At 36.8% G+C, this 14,356-nt stretch overlaps 1 protein-coding gene across 1 annotated transcript in view; it reads left to right on the plus strand.

The window, feature by feature from the left end:
• LOC140139950 (uncharacterized) overlaps positions 1-14,356 on the plus strand; it is a 72,329-nt gene that overhangs the window by 49,291 nt on the left and 8,682 nt on the right. Inside the window, exon 2 of the mRNA XM_072161735.1 lies at positions 4,379-4,828. Within this exon, the coding sequence (XP_072017836.1) occupies positions 4,379-4,828 (450 nt within the window). The remainder of the gene's footprint in view (positions 1-4,378; positions 4,829-14,356) is intronic.

Below are 14,356 nucleotides of genomic sequence, written 5' to 3' on the forward strand. Positions count from 1 at the left end.
CTTGACCTCACTTGTTCGGCTCAAAATTAAAAGGGGACATATCTGACACTAAAAACTAACATTTTATGGAAAATAAATACTAATATATTTTTACAGAAATGTTATAATATGGCTTTAACAATCAAAATGTGCGCACAATCTAATATAATGCAAAATATTTGCAATAAACGTTTTAATGACCTTTTTATAACCCGACGTTTAAATATTATTAAAACGTTTTGAAGAAAAAACTATTTTAAGAACATTTCTGTGTTTGCTGGGAAGATGAATAAATGAACACCCGCTTATACCGTCACTCTAAGCATAAGAGCAAAAAAGCAAACTAAAACAGTAACCTGACCAGCAGGGAAACTTTGAATGGATCTTAAAAAGATTTAAGTAGTGTACATAACCAAGGAAAATAAATGTTAAAAACTGTTTAATATGTACAACAACATCCAAAATTTAGGGTTAAAAAGACAAAACAACCGACGTTTCGGGAGCATAAAAACATCCCTTTTACAAGGTTAAAAAAGTAGCACTAGTTGCTAGCAAAAGAAAAAGACAGCAAAAGAAAGTGACAAGCATAGAATGAAAAGAAATTAGAATGATAATAATAAAAATTCCTTTAAAAAGGAACAGGGCGAACAAATGAGGAAGTGTCAAGATAAAGGTGTAGTTATTTTATTGTTAGAACTGTTTCTATAATTCGCATCGATCATTATCGAACCGGTTTTAGCTTGTATTTATATTATTTATTAACATAGGCCTATTTGTTTGTGATATTTCAAACGTTTTAAAATTTCAAAATAATCCCATTCAATTACACGGTTGACGGTGGAAATTTACTGAATTTAGAGAATGCACTGCGACCACCACCTGAGACTTATCAAAATAATATTATTAACTAATCCCATAACTGTTCAAATAACAGCCCTCACTTAACAGACATTAAGTCTCAATTGACAGGGTCCGTAAGTGCTAAAGTAGGGCCCTAAATATATTTTTTCTTTATCGCCTGCCCAAGTTTCCCCATTTAAGGGATGGGGTATGAACTTTTGGACAGTATTATTGTGGGACATTAGAGCACATCAGACATGTTGAATTGCATTCTGAATACGAAGAATGTCCTTTTGATATAAAATAATTTTTTGAAATTCGCAAATTTACTCGAACTTCACTGTCTATGTATGTAGGTGGGATGAAAAAGCCGACGATCAATTGAAAATTTTGACCTTTCGTATTGAAGATATGGATCTTTTTCCCAAAACACAAAAAAATTAGGTCATTTTCAATATGAAAGGTCAAATTTTTCAAATTGAACGGCTTTTCCTCCCAGCTACATACACTTTAAGAATATATGTCATTAGATTTATAAAATTTACTTCGAGGACTGTTATATATCAAAAATGTATCAAATTTTAATAATTTGTCATAAAATTTGTAGGCCTATTAGATCGTGATTTTCAAAAAATGAAAATTATTTGATATCAGAAAGACATTCTTCGTAATAGGAATGCAATTCCCCCCGGGGGGGGGGTCACTCCCAGGGTGGCCTGTACACCATCCGCGATAATCAACTTTTGAAAAGCACCCTAAACAAGGATTTAACCCTTGGCTAAAACAATACCCTAAACAGGGATTTTATTCCTTGCATCAAATTTCATACCCTAAATTTCATTTCCGCGTATGGGTGACCCCCCCCGGGGCAATTCCATATCATGTGCTCTCATGTCCCACGAAAAACACTATCGAATCGCCCATTCCAGATCCCTTAAGTAGGGATGACCAATGAACCATCAACTTGATTAGAACACTCCCATAGACATGCAGGGAGCTCAACTGTGCACTGCTTGCACATACATTTCTAAATTGATCTCATTCTTTTATTTTTCAATATTTTTCTGTAAAATTTGGGGAAGTTACTGCCAATTATATTTTGTAACTATCTTGCAAATTACAGCAACATAACTTATTTTGTTTTTCTGTAAGTGCGAGTCAAAATTGGTCCATCGCCACAGTGCGCTTAATTGCCAGTGGCTGAGTTTAGCACTGCTCAAGAATGGCACAAAATATTCAAATCAGTAAGATCAGGTGAAAAACGTGGCCTACTGAGCTGTAATTTGGCAGAGTTGCCAGTAATACCTCTATCATACCCTCTGTAAAAAGGTTAAAAAATTGAACAAGTAGATCTCGAGTTACAAATTAAATCACCAGCTTCCCTTTGGAATTTTTATATTCCTTTCAAATCATGTTAAGAAGACACCTTTCTGAACATAAATGTGAAGTTTCGTGCTCATTCGATGTATTGTTCACCTGATCTTAAGCCTAAACGTTTTCTTATATTTAGGCCTAAACATCTACAACTTGCTGCTGGCTATACCTTGTTTAGGACTTTCAAAAGAAGTACCTGAATGTGCAACCATAACTGTTTCAAAATAGCCCGCGATAGTCATGCCGGTAACTCCGAGGTCAAGCATTGAATTGGTTTGAACAAAGATACTCATAATGTATTGAGTGCTACTTTGGTTTGAATGAGGAATACTACAGGAATACACATGAGCATGATGAGGATAATCTCTATTGTTGTGAATGAGTCAATGACCTTCAAAACTTAAGATTTTGTTTACATACACCTACTAATTGGTCATATTAAACCCAATAACATTGAAATTCTTGGTTGTGAAAAAAAGTTCACCTACTTAGTGCAATTCTGATTTTGTGCCATATCGGCTATCTTGGATGATTTTTGGCAAATGTCCTCTAAATGCATGATTTCAATGCCTTGGTTTGAAAAAATAAGTTATGCCAGTGACTAGTTAAGTGCCATTTCATAAGAAACCCCTTTGATGCTTTCACAATATGCTTGTTTCATGTTTGCAAATATGTTAAAATAAAGAAATATATAAAGGTAAATATATGCTTATGCCAATTTTGCTCCCAACTGCTATTTTTGGACCTTGTCATTTTATTTCGTTCCAATGACCGGTCAGAATGGGAAACTTTGATAATTCATAATTCGAAAAGTTTTTGACCGATTTTGACCATTTAACCACCAAAATACTTCTGTTGATTAGTTCTACTCAGAAAACAATCTTTTGTAGCAATAGGGTCAACATGAAATTTTTATGGTTATCCCTACCTTAAGTACTCTCTCTAATTTACTCAAGGTTGTGTTTGTATAAATGAATTCAGTTATATAAACACAGCCTTGTGAAAAGGTCATGTTGACATAAATTAATTGACTGTGTGGTTAAACATGTTAAAGTATCGTTAACAGATTCTATACGCTAGATAGCAGAACAACAAGCACATACAGGCAAGTATTTTGCCAGTATCAATAAAACTATATTGAGGCTATTAATGTAGCCCAACTGTACGTACAATCTGGCAATACCGCTAAATCTTAAAGAAATGAAAAATATCTGTTGCAATTTTCGTATTTTCATAAAAGTAATTCTAGTTCATCCAAGTTGTAAAACAATTATTTCTTTTAATACAAACACATTCCTTGGTAAGACAACTTTATAGCACTGTTTGAATATCAACATGAAGTAGTAATGACAAATTTAAATGTACACTATCGCCTCTGTAGTTTCCTGATTACATAGACAGCACGATTATTTTATTTTTATTATGCAACGCTGTGAGGAAATAAGTATGCCAAAACCCATCGCAATAAGGACGAAAAATGCTTTGCATTTTTCGCCCAAAAACATACAAGGGAAAAATCAATAAGGTGAGAAAAACAGGCATGTGCAAGTATAGCAGGCCAACCAGGTCAAAAGCAAATCTATGGTCGGCCATTCTGGTCAAAAGATAAACAAACAGTAATATATCAAAGGGAAGGGAAACTTTTGAAAAGCCAAAGGCCTAACAAAAAATAAAGGACCACTGTTGGTACCATCCGATACCCGAAACTGTACAGCCCGCCGAGGTGGGACATCCAGTACGTACCAACGTCTCCACGCGTCGGCTCCGCCTCCCAGACCATACAGCGGGGTACCAGAGATACCAAGGTGGTCCGATTTTGCAACAAACAAAAGATTGAAGAAAAACAATGAGGAGGACCAGAATAACTGACCAAAAAAAATTTGTTTAACGATGACTTTTAACATTCATACCCAGAGGAGCAGAAGTCTGTAAAATGTTGATCCATTTAGACTCAAGAGCTAGTCTGTGGAAATAGTTTAGAAGCATAGAAGGGATCTTTCTACATTATATTCTACATGTATGTGCCCGCAGGTGTGTGCCCCCGCATTCAATTGTTATCATGTCATGTTACCAATTTTGATTTTTTTTTACTTCTGTAAACATTTTGTTTAAAGCTAAAGATATTTATTATATACTTCGATGTATAAAGCAGTATTAATGTAACCGGTTATTGATTGCATTTCAGGATGTACCTGTGAAGCGAGTGGACCTTTTGGTGGGCATGCCGATATTCTATTCAACGAGCTGACCTTCGATGACGGCCCAGCAGTTGACGGTAAACGATTGTATATTCAAGAAGGTGCAATAGTGGACGTCATCTGCAAACAGGCTTCTGGGACAGGGAGCTGGTTGAATGATCGTTTCGATGTAGACTGGACACTGGGACCAGCCCCTGGTAACTATCCGGTTGACCATGATATCTTTCCAGCAGAAAAGAATTTTGAAGCGTATCACTCTACATTAACTGGCTCATCACACGGGCTAAACAAGGCATTATCAACGCTCCGATATACGGCACGTATGGAGGATAACGGGAAGGCTATTTTCTGCAGTGGAGTTGAGGTTGGTGTTGGTGGATTTGCTTCTAAGACTGTCCCAGGATTTACTGGCGCTGTTGCTAGCTTGAATGTTAGACGTAAGTTTTGTACTGCAATAATTCAAAGCCCCATTCGGTGATCTCACCGAAAGTGTAAAAAAAAATGTGTACAGACCTAAACAGTGGCGTAGCGTCATAGGGGCACGGGGACACGGCTTGCCAAAATTGCTTGCCCCCCTTTCGGCTCGCCAAAATTTTCTTGGCCCCTCCCCCCAATTTTGCCCTCCCCAGGGCTCATAATTAGGGGGCTGGCATTTTCTTTGGAAGGGAGGGCTCCCAAATATGTCGGTGACCGGAGTCATTTTTTAATGACCCCCCTATCGCGGGCAACATTTTTACGACCCCCCCCAACCTACAAAGACTCAAGACAAATTATTCATTGCCGGAATAAAGGCGCGGAAGAGTGAAGAAAGTGCATGGAACGAGTTGAAATGTTTATCGTATTAAAGTGTAAAGAAGGCGCGCGGAACGCGTAAAAATTTGCATAGATTCTATGCACATTTCGATTGAGAAGTTACAGAATGCGCGCGCAGCGCACGAAAATTTTGAGTCACCAGCCCTTACTAATTCTATTTTGGGTGTTAACAAAATTATAACCCCCCTATTTTTGGTCTGAAAATTCTATGACCCCTGTATTTTGGGACCCCCCTTCCGAAGAAAATGCCAGTGCAGCCCCCTTATTGCACAGCCATTTATGTTAGCACATCTATTGCTACTACTTACTAGCAAACTGTGCAAAAAAACAGGATTTTGGTGATTTTTTACCATCGCTGAATAGGACTTTGAAATAAATTCACAGGAACTTCAATACACTAATAATTGAGGAGAGGTATAATCAAAGACATTTTGAAAAAAAAAATCAGTTTGCGTCTGACGTCATCTGTCAATCAAACTCGTAACGGTTTGTTTTCAAGTGTCGTGATGATGAGTTGTTGAACGCGGCGGTAAAACAGGCCAGGGTACCTTATATTTAATTTTGCCCCTTCAAATATACAAACCGTCTCAAAAGTTTGGGTCTTCTTAGTCATGTTAATAGGAAATTTTCTTTCCTGAAAGCCCAACAATGCCTAGAAAAGTTGTTTTTTTCCTTGTAAAAGTATGTACATTTTCTGCGATTCCTTTTCTCCGATCAGCACCAGATAAATCGACCTTCCTTTTATGCGCTATTAACCAATCAAGGGTCGTAGGAACTTTAATTGATAGTGACGTCAGACGCAAAATAGTCTTTTTGATTCGTTCGTTAAGAGGCCGGTCGAGTGCAGATCCGTCGGAACACGCTTTTCAATACGGAACCCTAACACTAACCTACTAACCCTAACCGTAACCGTAACTGTAACCCTAACCCTAACCTCATCGTGACATCTTCCAAGCAGCTAAGTTAATTTTTCATTGAAAAAGCGTTATCCGACGGATCTGCAGTCGACCATTCTGTTAATTACAGCTAAAATGCAATCAGTGTTCCTTAAGGTTAAATACAATTGATTTTCAAGGCTTGATTCCAGAGGGGCGTAAGTTAATAATGGAAACAGCCATGCAGAAAAGAATGAACTCACGCGTAGGCCTACAATAGTGTATCAATCTTAACTAGGGCCACGGACAAATCGCGGCTCGTGAGTCATCCTATATGTTGCAGGGATAGGGAGGGGGCGACCATGATAGGACCATATGGGCTGATGGGGGGGGGGTTGATTGTGGGCAGCAATTTTCCTTTGGATTTTCTAAATTTTCAATTTTTAAAATTATCCTGGATGATATCTGTCGTGAAATAAATCAATGCTTCTATAGGCTATAACAGGCCTAGTAGGCCTATTTATACCCTGATTATGCAATATATAGGCCTACAACAATAACAAAACCAACAACCAATATTTTGTTAATCTAATTTGTAAAAATATATTCATAGGCCGCGCCTATTAGACTAGTATAGGCCTAAAAATTCCTGAATTATATAATGAAAAAAAACGGGCAAAAACAATCAATCGCTGCAGTCAGAAAGAAAGAAACGAACAAGAAAAAAGAAACAAAGTGAGAGAAAAATAAAATAAGATAAATGGAATGGACCACATAGGGACTCGAACACGTACCAAAGTTTTCCAGCTCAAAACTATAGTATTATATAGTCGAACGTGAGTCCAACGCGCTAACCGATTGAGCCACTGAGGGGCACATGAAAATGATTGATCTCAAACTGACTATTATGGAATAGTGCATAACAGGCTCTTATGATAAACAAGCTCATTACCGCTGTAAATGTCGGAGGTATCGATGGCGAAAAACCTCGTTTTTTGCAAAAGTAGCTTAAATTTGGAGTGAAATTCAAATGGTAAAGTAAGCGACAGACATTTGAGAAATAATGTAGGCAGTTAGAAATCAAAATTAACGTTCCACAATCCAGATATCGATAGTGTAACATAACAGTGTTTTGCAGTACAAGATTCTCGAAAATTGTTCCCAAAAACGGGCTAATAAAATTTAATCGGTACTGTATTTGGTTCTTCCCCATGGCAACATTATTTCTTTGGTCGATTTGTAGTACAATACAAAAAAGGAGAAAACAATCACTCGACGTGGTTTTATACGGAGCGAACATTTGAAAAAAACTGCATGGAACGCGTTTTTGATCTTGTGAACATGGTGCGTAAAAATGATTTAAACGAAAGATTTTCAAACGGATTCTAAAAATTTGTATAAACACACAAAAATAATGTAAAGATACATCCATGCACCAACATTTGACTCACTGCGATATTTGATTGCTGAGAAAACGCGGTTTTAGAGAACAACTTTATACGTCTTTTATACGTTTTTTATACGTTTCTTCGTGTAACCTTAAGGGCTGGGGTAGCAACGTTTGCACATTATTTTTGAAATGAGAGCACTTCAGACATATTGAATTACATTCTGAATACAAAGAATGTCCTTCTGATATCAAATAATTTTAATTTTTTGAAATTCGCGATAGAATAAAAATTTTATGGCAAATTATTAAAAATTGATATTTGTGACATTTAAAGGTCAGGTATATCAACGGACTTCGGGTATTATATAAATGCGCTTTTATAAATGCGCACGTGACATCTACAAGTCGCTATACCGTGTTCAACGATGTAAGGTACCCGGATGTACACAAATTCCACACGCAAAAGTATAGGCGAAAATGACAGGTTACAAGGAAAATTGTTTTTGCAAAATAGTGGCATTGATTGCAAAGGGCAAAATAATTTGAGCGAAACACTCTTTATTTGGATTTTCCATTACGGACAAAAAAAATTAATGACGGAAAAGCTAGAATATAGCTGATTTAAAAACTTGTATTTCATTATTTCCGTGCTAAATGGGTGTGTCAATTGGCCATATTGATGACGAAATGTGATTCTTACTGGCATTAAGGTCAGAACTGAGTAGCTGCCGATGATGTTATTTGATAATTTTTGCACGTGGTGATAGTGGTAATAAGTATTTCCACTCCCCCCCCCCGTAGTGCCGCCACTGAACATAACTCTGACCCTAATTTTAACTCTAATTTTAACGTAAATTGACGAAACTATAACTTTTTCGGAATAATGACCCTCTCGAACTTAATAGGCTATTATATTGTTCAGTTTGGTTCAAACGGCTTATAAAGTTTTACTTTACACGGAAGGGGAAACTTAGCAAAACAAGTATTCCTGAAAAAAATTGGTGTCAGTTCCAATTTACAATGTAACTATTATTTTAATGTAATGTTAAAGAGCACCTTGGGAGAACAATGCCAGTGCATTGAAAGGTCAACCCAGGTTAAATAAGAATGAAATAAATAAATAAATAAAGAGAAGTTTTGCACTGCAGCACTGACAAGAACATTTAGTGGTAGTTCATTTTATCATTAAATAGGCCTAATTATACACTTGGCGCAACGTCAGCCTTCTATTCTTCAAATTTTTTCACAGGAGGAAGATGGCGAATTTCATCATTCGATATCAGCAAAGTATCAGGCCCTTGCAACTCCTATACCAGCGCAATACAAAAAGATTTTTGTTTAATTAACTCTGGACATGCTGGATGTTTTTATAAAAATATTGTATGTGATGAAGAAGGGGGCTGGTGGTTTATTTGTGTAAAGGTCAAAATAGGATTAGGATAGGGTCAGGACTCTGTTTTGTCATCTTCCTTCTGTGGGTCTTTGAACCTGCTCATTGTCTGGTGTTTTTTTTTTTTTTTTGTAATTTTGATTTTGAAATGGAGCCTTCATCTTTGGTTCGAGTTGTATTTTTTCCTGAATGTATTTTAATGCTTTCTCTCCCCCACCAGCTCTAAGTAGGCCTACTGATAAAATACAAAAAACTGAAAAAGAAAGAAAGAAAAAAAAAGATGTGGACACCGTCAGTTCCCCCCGTGTATTATCAGAAAAATGCTGCTGCCACCAGATATAGGCTAAGTAAAACAGCGTATTACTATCAAGACAGAGATAAGTGTCTGACGTCATCTGACAAAGTGGTTGATGATGACTTGCAAAACTCGGCGGTAAACCGGGCCATGATTTTAAGCTTATTGTTAATTTTGCACCTTCAAACATACAAACCATCTCAAAAGTTAGGTCTTTATAGTAGGAAACCTTTTTGGGCGAAGGCACCATGTCAACAATGCCTAGAAAAGTTGCTTTTTGCCTTGTAAAAAGTACGTAATTTTTCGGCACTTCCTGGTCAGCATGGAAGCAGATCGATTCGGCCAAATCAATTCGTCCACAGTTGACTTGGCCATATGCCAATTCATGCATTTGGCCCCAAGCTAAGTCAGCCACAAACCAATTCGATATTGACCAAAAGGGATAAACGATTTAATATGTTAATGAATATAATGTGACCGTCCATCTCGAAACAGCTGTAAAGTCGGCTCGCGGTCAATTTTGTTTTATTTCGTGTTTAGAAAATATATCATAAGCTTTAAAATGAAAAATCATTTGACTCCAAACGATATCCAGTAAAAAAAAAGAGGGTTAAGTGCACAACGTACAAAAAAGTGACTATATCTCATTAACCGATGATCCTACAGATATGCGACCACTGACTTTTTTCCCCTTATGACCAGAGGGAAAATTCGACATATGGCACGACTCGAGGATATTTGGTTAAAAAGATAGAGGGTTAAGTGCACAAAATTAAAAAAAAGTGACTAGGCCTATATCTCACTGATCCTACAGATATGCGACCACTGACTTTTTTGTTCCTTATGACCAAGGAAAAGTTTGACATATCTCACGACTCTGTAGGAAATGATGTACATCATCATCATCATCATCATCATCATCATTTTATTTTCATTCAAATCAACATACAAAATATAAAAGACACAACATTTGAATGAGGAGATGCTCAAAAGCCCCAAAGGCCTGAAGCGAGCACCCCCTTACACTGCCTTAAGTTACAACATACAATTACACAAAGTTAACAAATAAAAGAAAGAGGAGAAGAACATGCAAAGAAAGACTCCAATATAAATATTTATAACATTTTATATAGATATTCCACAGTCCACACAAGAAATATTGATAGTTGGAGTGGAGATGGGGGGATGGGTGAGGTCATTAAATAATCCTAAATATTAGATGTAATTTTTATTAGACTTTTCTTTATTTGTAACTTAAACTGGTTTACTGATTTTGCCATCTTTATATATTTATCAGTAATATTCCATTTCCTAGGACCGGAAGCCCGTGTTGTGGGGGCCTACAAACTGCGGCTACGTACAGATACGCCGCTGACATGTTTTGTTCTTTATGACCAGAGGAAAAGTTCGACATCGCACGACTCTTTAGGATATTTGGTTTAAAAGATAGAGGGTTATTGCACAAAGTACAACGAATTGGTTTGTGACCGAATGCAAGACATCAATTCATCTAAATATACAGATTTGGTGTAAAAACAACGGTTATGGAGAAAATCACGAAATAGTTAAATTTGGCCAACTTTTTTTGTACATCAATATACAGGGTTCGAATTGGCATGTGGGCGACTTGGTTTGGGGCTGAATTGACGAATAGTATCGATATCGATATTGATATTTTTACAGAGCACGTGATATTTCGATATGATGATTCGAATTGTCACGTGATCGTCAAACCTGTACTAAAGGTGTCGGTTCTGCAGGAACTGACACAAAAACAATTATTTATGAGTGTAAAAGGGAGGAGGGTGGGTTTGGCCTAGCCGAAAAGGAGAACAAATAATATTTATAAGTAAGGCTAAGAAAAAAAGAAATCTTCTTCTACGGGCGGACGGACCTTTCAAGTAGGGTCGGTCGGTCGGTTTTTTGTTGTTGAAATAACCCAAAAAATCACCAAAATCTGCAACTAATTTGCAATTTGAGAAAATAAAAAAAACATTTATTTGTACCGAAAAAAATTACTTCTCCATTTGTTCAAAATCTGGGTCGGTCGGGCCCGTAGAACATTGTTTTCTTTTTTCGTCGCCTAAGTACATAATAAATAAATAAATAAATAAATAAATAAATAAATAAATAAATAAATAAATAAATAAATAAATAAATAAATAAATAAATAAATAAATAAATAAATAAATAAATAAATAAATAAATAAATAAATAAATAAAAGTATTATTTTTCAGGTGACTAACTTTGGAATTAAAAGTGCTCAAACCCATTACAGGTGAGCGTAGAAACAAATTCAAAGTATAGACCTCTGGAAAAGGCAACCGTTACTACTAGTTTCACAGCATACCCTCGCTTACGATCATTGGGTATACCGATCATCAGACGGATAATTTGTCATGATTTCAAGTTAACACAAATGCATATACAGGTATATACATTCTGTGGTGTCAAAACCAGGACAAACCGAGCCATTCCAGCACAGTCTCTACTCCAAAAGTAGTCGAAAGTGCTCAACCACTATAAATAGTGGGGGCGTAATATAAGTATTATTTTTCAGGTGACTAACTTTGGAATTAAAAGTGCTCAAACCCATTACAGGTGAGCGTAGAAACAAATTCAAAGTATAGACCTCTGGAAAAGGCAACCGTTACTACTAGCAGAGAGTAGTTATTCTTGAGAGGGCACTCACCTCATTTGCATGGCAAAATTACCCGTCTCCTCTGCAGCCAATTTGGTTTCGCTCCATCGAAATCAAGCTGGTCACGGAGGAGACTACTTTCCTTTGTGTTTGTTCATTTGTGTATGGAGAGCCCTTCTTGGAGTCCGTTTGGACTCAGGCTACGCTCTCAGCTAGAGTCTGACGCTGCATTGTACTAGAAACACCTTCTCTGTGAACTCGCTAGAGCAAGGAAAATAAAAACTGGTTTCATTACTATCTGTTTTTGAGCTTTTTTGCAGGTCTGCGACCATGGTGTTACCACAACTGTCTTTGCGTCATTAACATGTGCTGGAGTCTAGCACAGGTCAACCAAAGTCCCGGATTTTAATAAGACAATAATGATTGACACACACACCAGGAAGTTTCTCATCCAAAAGAATGAGAAAATTTAAATTCTCACCATTGGCCGTTTCTCATCAAAATGTCCGTTTTCTCATCCAAAACTTCCTTTAGTGTATTAAGTTAGCTTAGGCCTATTGATCCTAAATTTGCTGGTAGGGTAAAACTCGTTTTAGGGGGTGTTTAAAAAGTTGGCCACACATGCGTATAGGCCTACATTATCATACTTGAGTGCCCCTCCCCGGTGAAATTTGAGACTCATTTGGTCACCGTCCTAAGCGTCCTTGCCCACACGAGTCGCGCCAGGAGTAGGCCCTACCCGGCATTATTAATTATTAGTGGTTAGCCTCCCTAATTACAGTCGCGTATCGTGTTGTCAATTATCGTTACTTGTGTCCATGGATATGACCCCATGTATAAGTAGGCCCCTAGTCTTCATAGAATTCACACAGTCTATGCCATGTCATTTACGGATACAAAGAGGATAATAATGTTGAGGGCGCCCACAAAATCTTACACCGTCTTACACAATGTTCCAAGGCAAAGTTCAGTTTAATATTTACTCATCGTAAAAATACAGACGTTTTATTATGTGATGATGTTGTCTGGATGCAGGGGTGGACAGTTGTCACACTGTGGAAAAACAACAACCGGGAATCCGCATTCATTTACAAATAGCATTAAATTAGTATCACATAGTGGCCTCCGTGCAGTGGAAAACCTTAATTCTTTCATCAAAAAGAAATGAAAATGACAAAAAAAACCGGATCCACCTGTACGCCTATAAAATGGGCACAGAAATTTGTCTCAAATATGAATGAATTTTAAGAAACATACGGGATATGATGAACCAATGACCTGACGCCATGATAGTAGGATCTATTAGTCGTTTTATATACAATGTATATACCGTGTTGTCATAATACCAATATTTGACATAATATATAACGAGTAATATTTAGTATTGTAAATATGCAGTTCATATGCACAAACGAACACTGATCTTTATGATATTCAGGTTGTTGTACGTCTCATATAACATGTCATATGTGACCGTCCAGCACGAATGAGCCGTAAATTCCCCCTCTGGTCATTTTTGCCTTTTTAGATATTTGCAAAGAACATGTTTCAAGGATTAAAATGACACCTCAATGAACTTCATATGATAATCAGAAGCGAAGTTATGGCTTGTCAAAGGTTGTCATGAATCAAAACGCGAAACCGAGAAAAACGCGCTCAAAGTTAAGGAAGTAAAATGACCAATTTTGAAATGAAAAACAGTATATTTCCAAAGCAAACAGTATGTTTCTTACATGCTATTTGCTTTACATTTTACACAGACACAGTGTAGGTATTATTACAATAATAAAAGAAGGTTGAGACTGATAATATATTGTTTTGCATATATAATCAGCTGTTATTTCACCACTAATTTTGGTTTGATTTTATCAGATGGGCCTCAGAAAATGAAGATTTTTTCATATTTCCGCTTATTTCTTTAAAATAAAACTTTGTAGGTGTATAGAAGAAAGCTTAAGCATTTCAAATCTGCAAAAATCTCAATTTCGCCAAAATACGACCTTTGCATGTATTTTCACCTCTAGCTCGAAATGAAGTTTTGGGAATTTACGGCTCATTTGTGCTGTACGGTCACATATAGGAGGTCATATGTGTTGACCTTCTCCTATTGTAATTGTTCATCTGTGTATGGAGAGGATTAGCGCCATTAAAACTCCATCAGTATTTGGGCGTAGTTCAGTGAACTCACCAGATTGCTATTCCAAGTACTTTGATAAATACAGATTATGTATTAATGGGTCGAGGCGATTGCATTGAAAAACTAATAAATTATTCATAACAGTTACGTAATCAATCGATAGTGCGGACACTTTTCATTTACAAACCACCAAAATTCGTAATCTTTTAGCGTTGGAAAAGAAACCACGTGAATAGAGTGTCATCCCCCTGCTACTAGTTTCACAGCATACCCTCACTTACGATCATTGGGTATACCGATCATCAGACGGATAATTTGTCATGATTTCAAGTTAACACAAATGCATATACAGGTATATACATTCTGTGGTGTCAAAACCAGGACAAACCGAGCCATTCCAGCACAGTCTCTACTCCAAAAGTA

The sequence above is a fragment of the Amphiura filiformis genome, chromosome 18, assembly GCF_039555335.1.
Source record: "Amphiura filiformis chromosome 18, Afil_fr2py, whole genome shotgun sequence".
NCBI lineage: Eukaryota > Metazoa > Echinodermata > Ophiuroidea > Amphilepidida > Amphiuridae > Amphiura > Amphiura filiformis.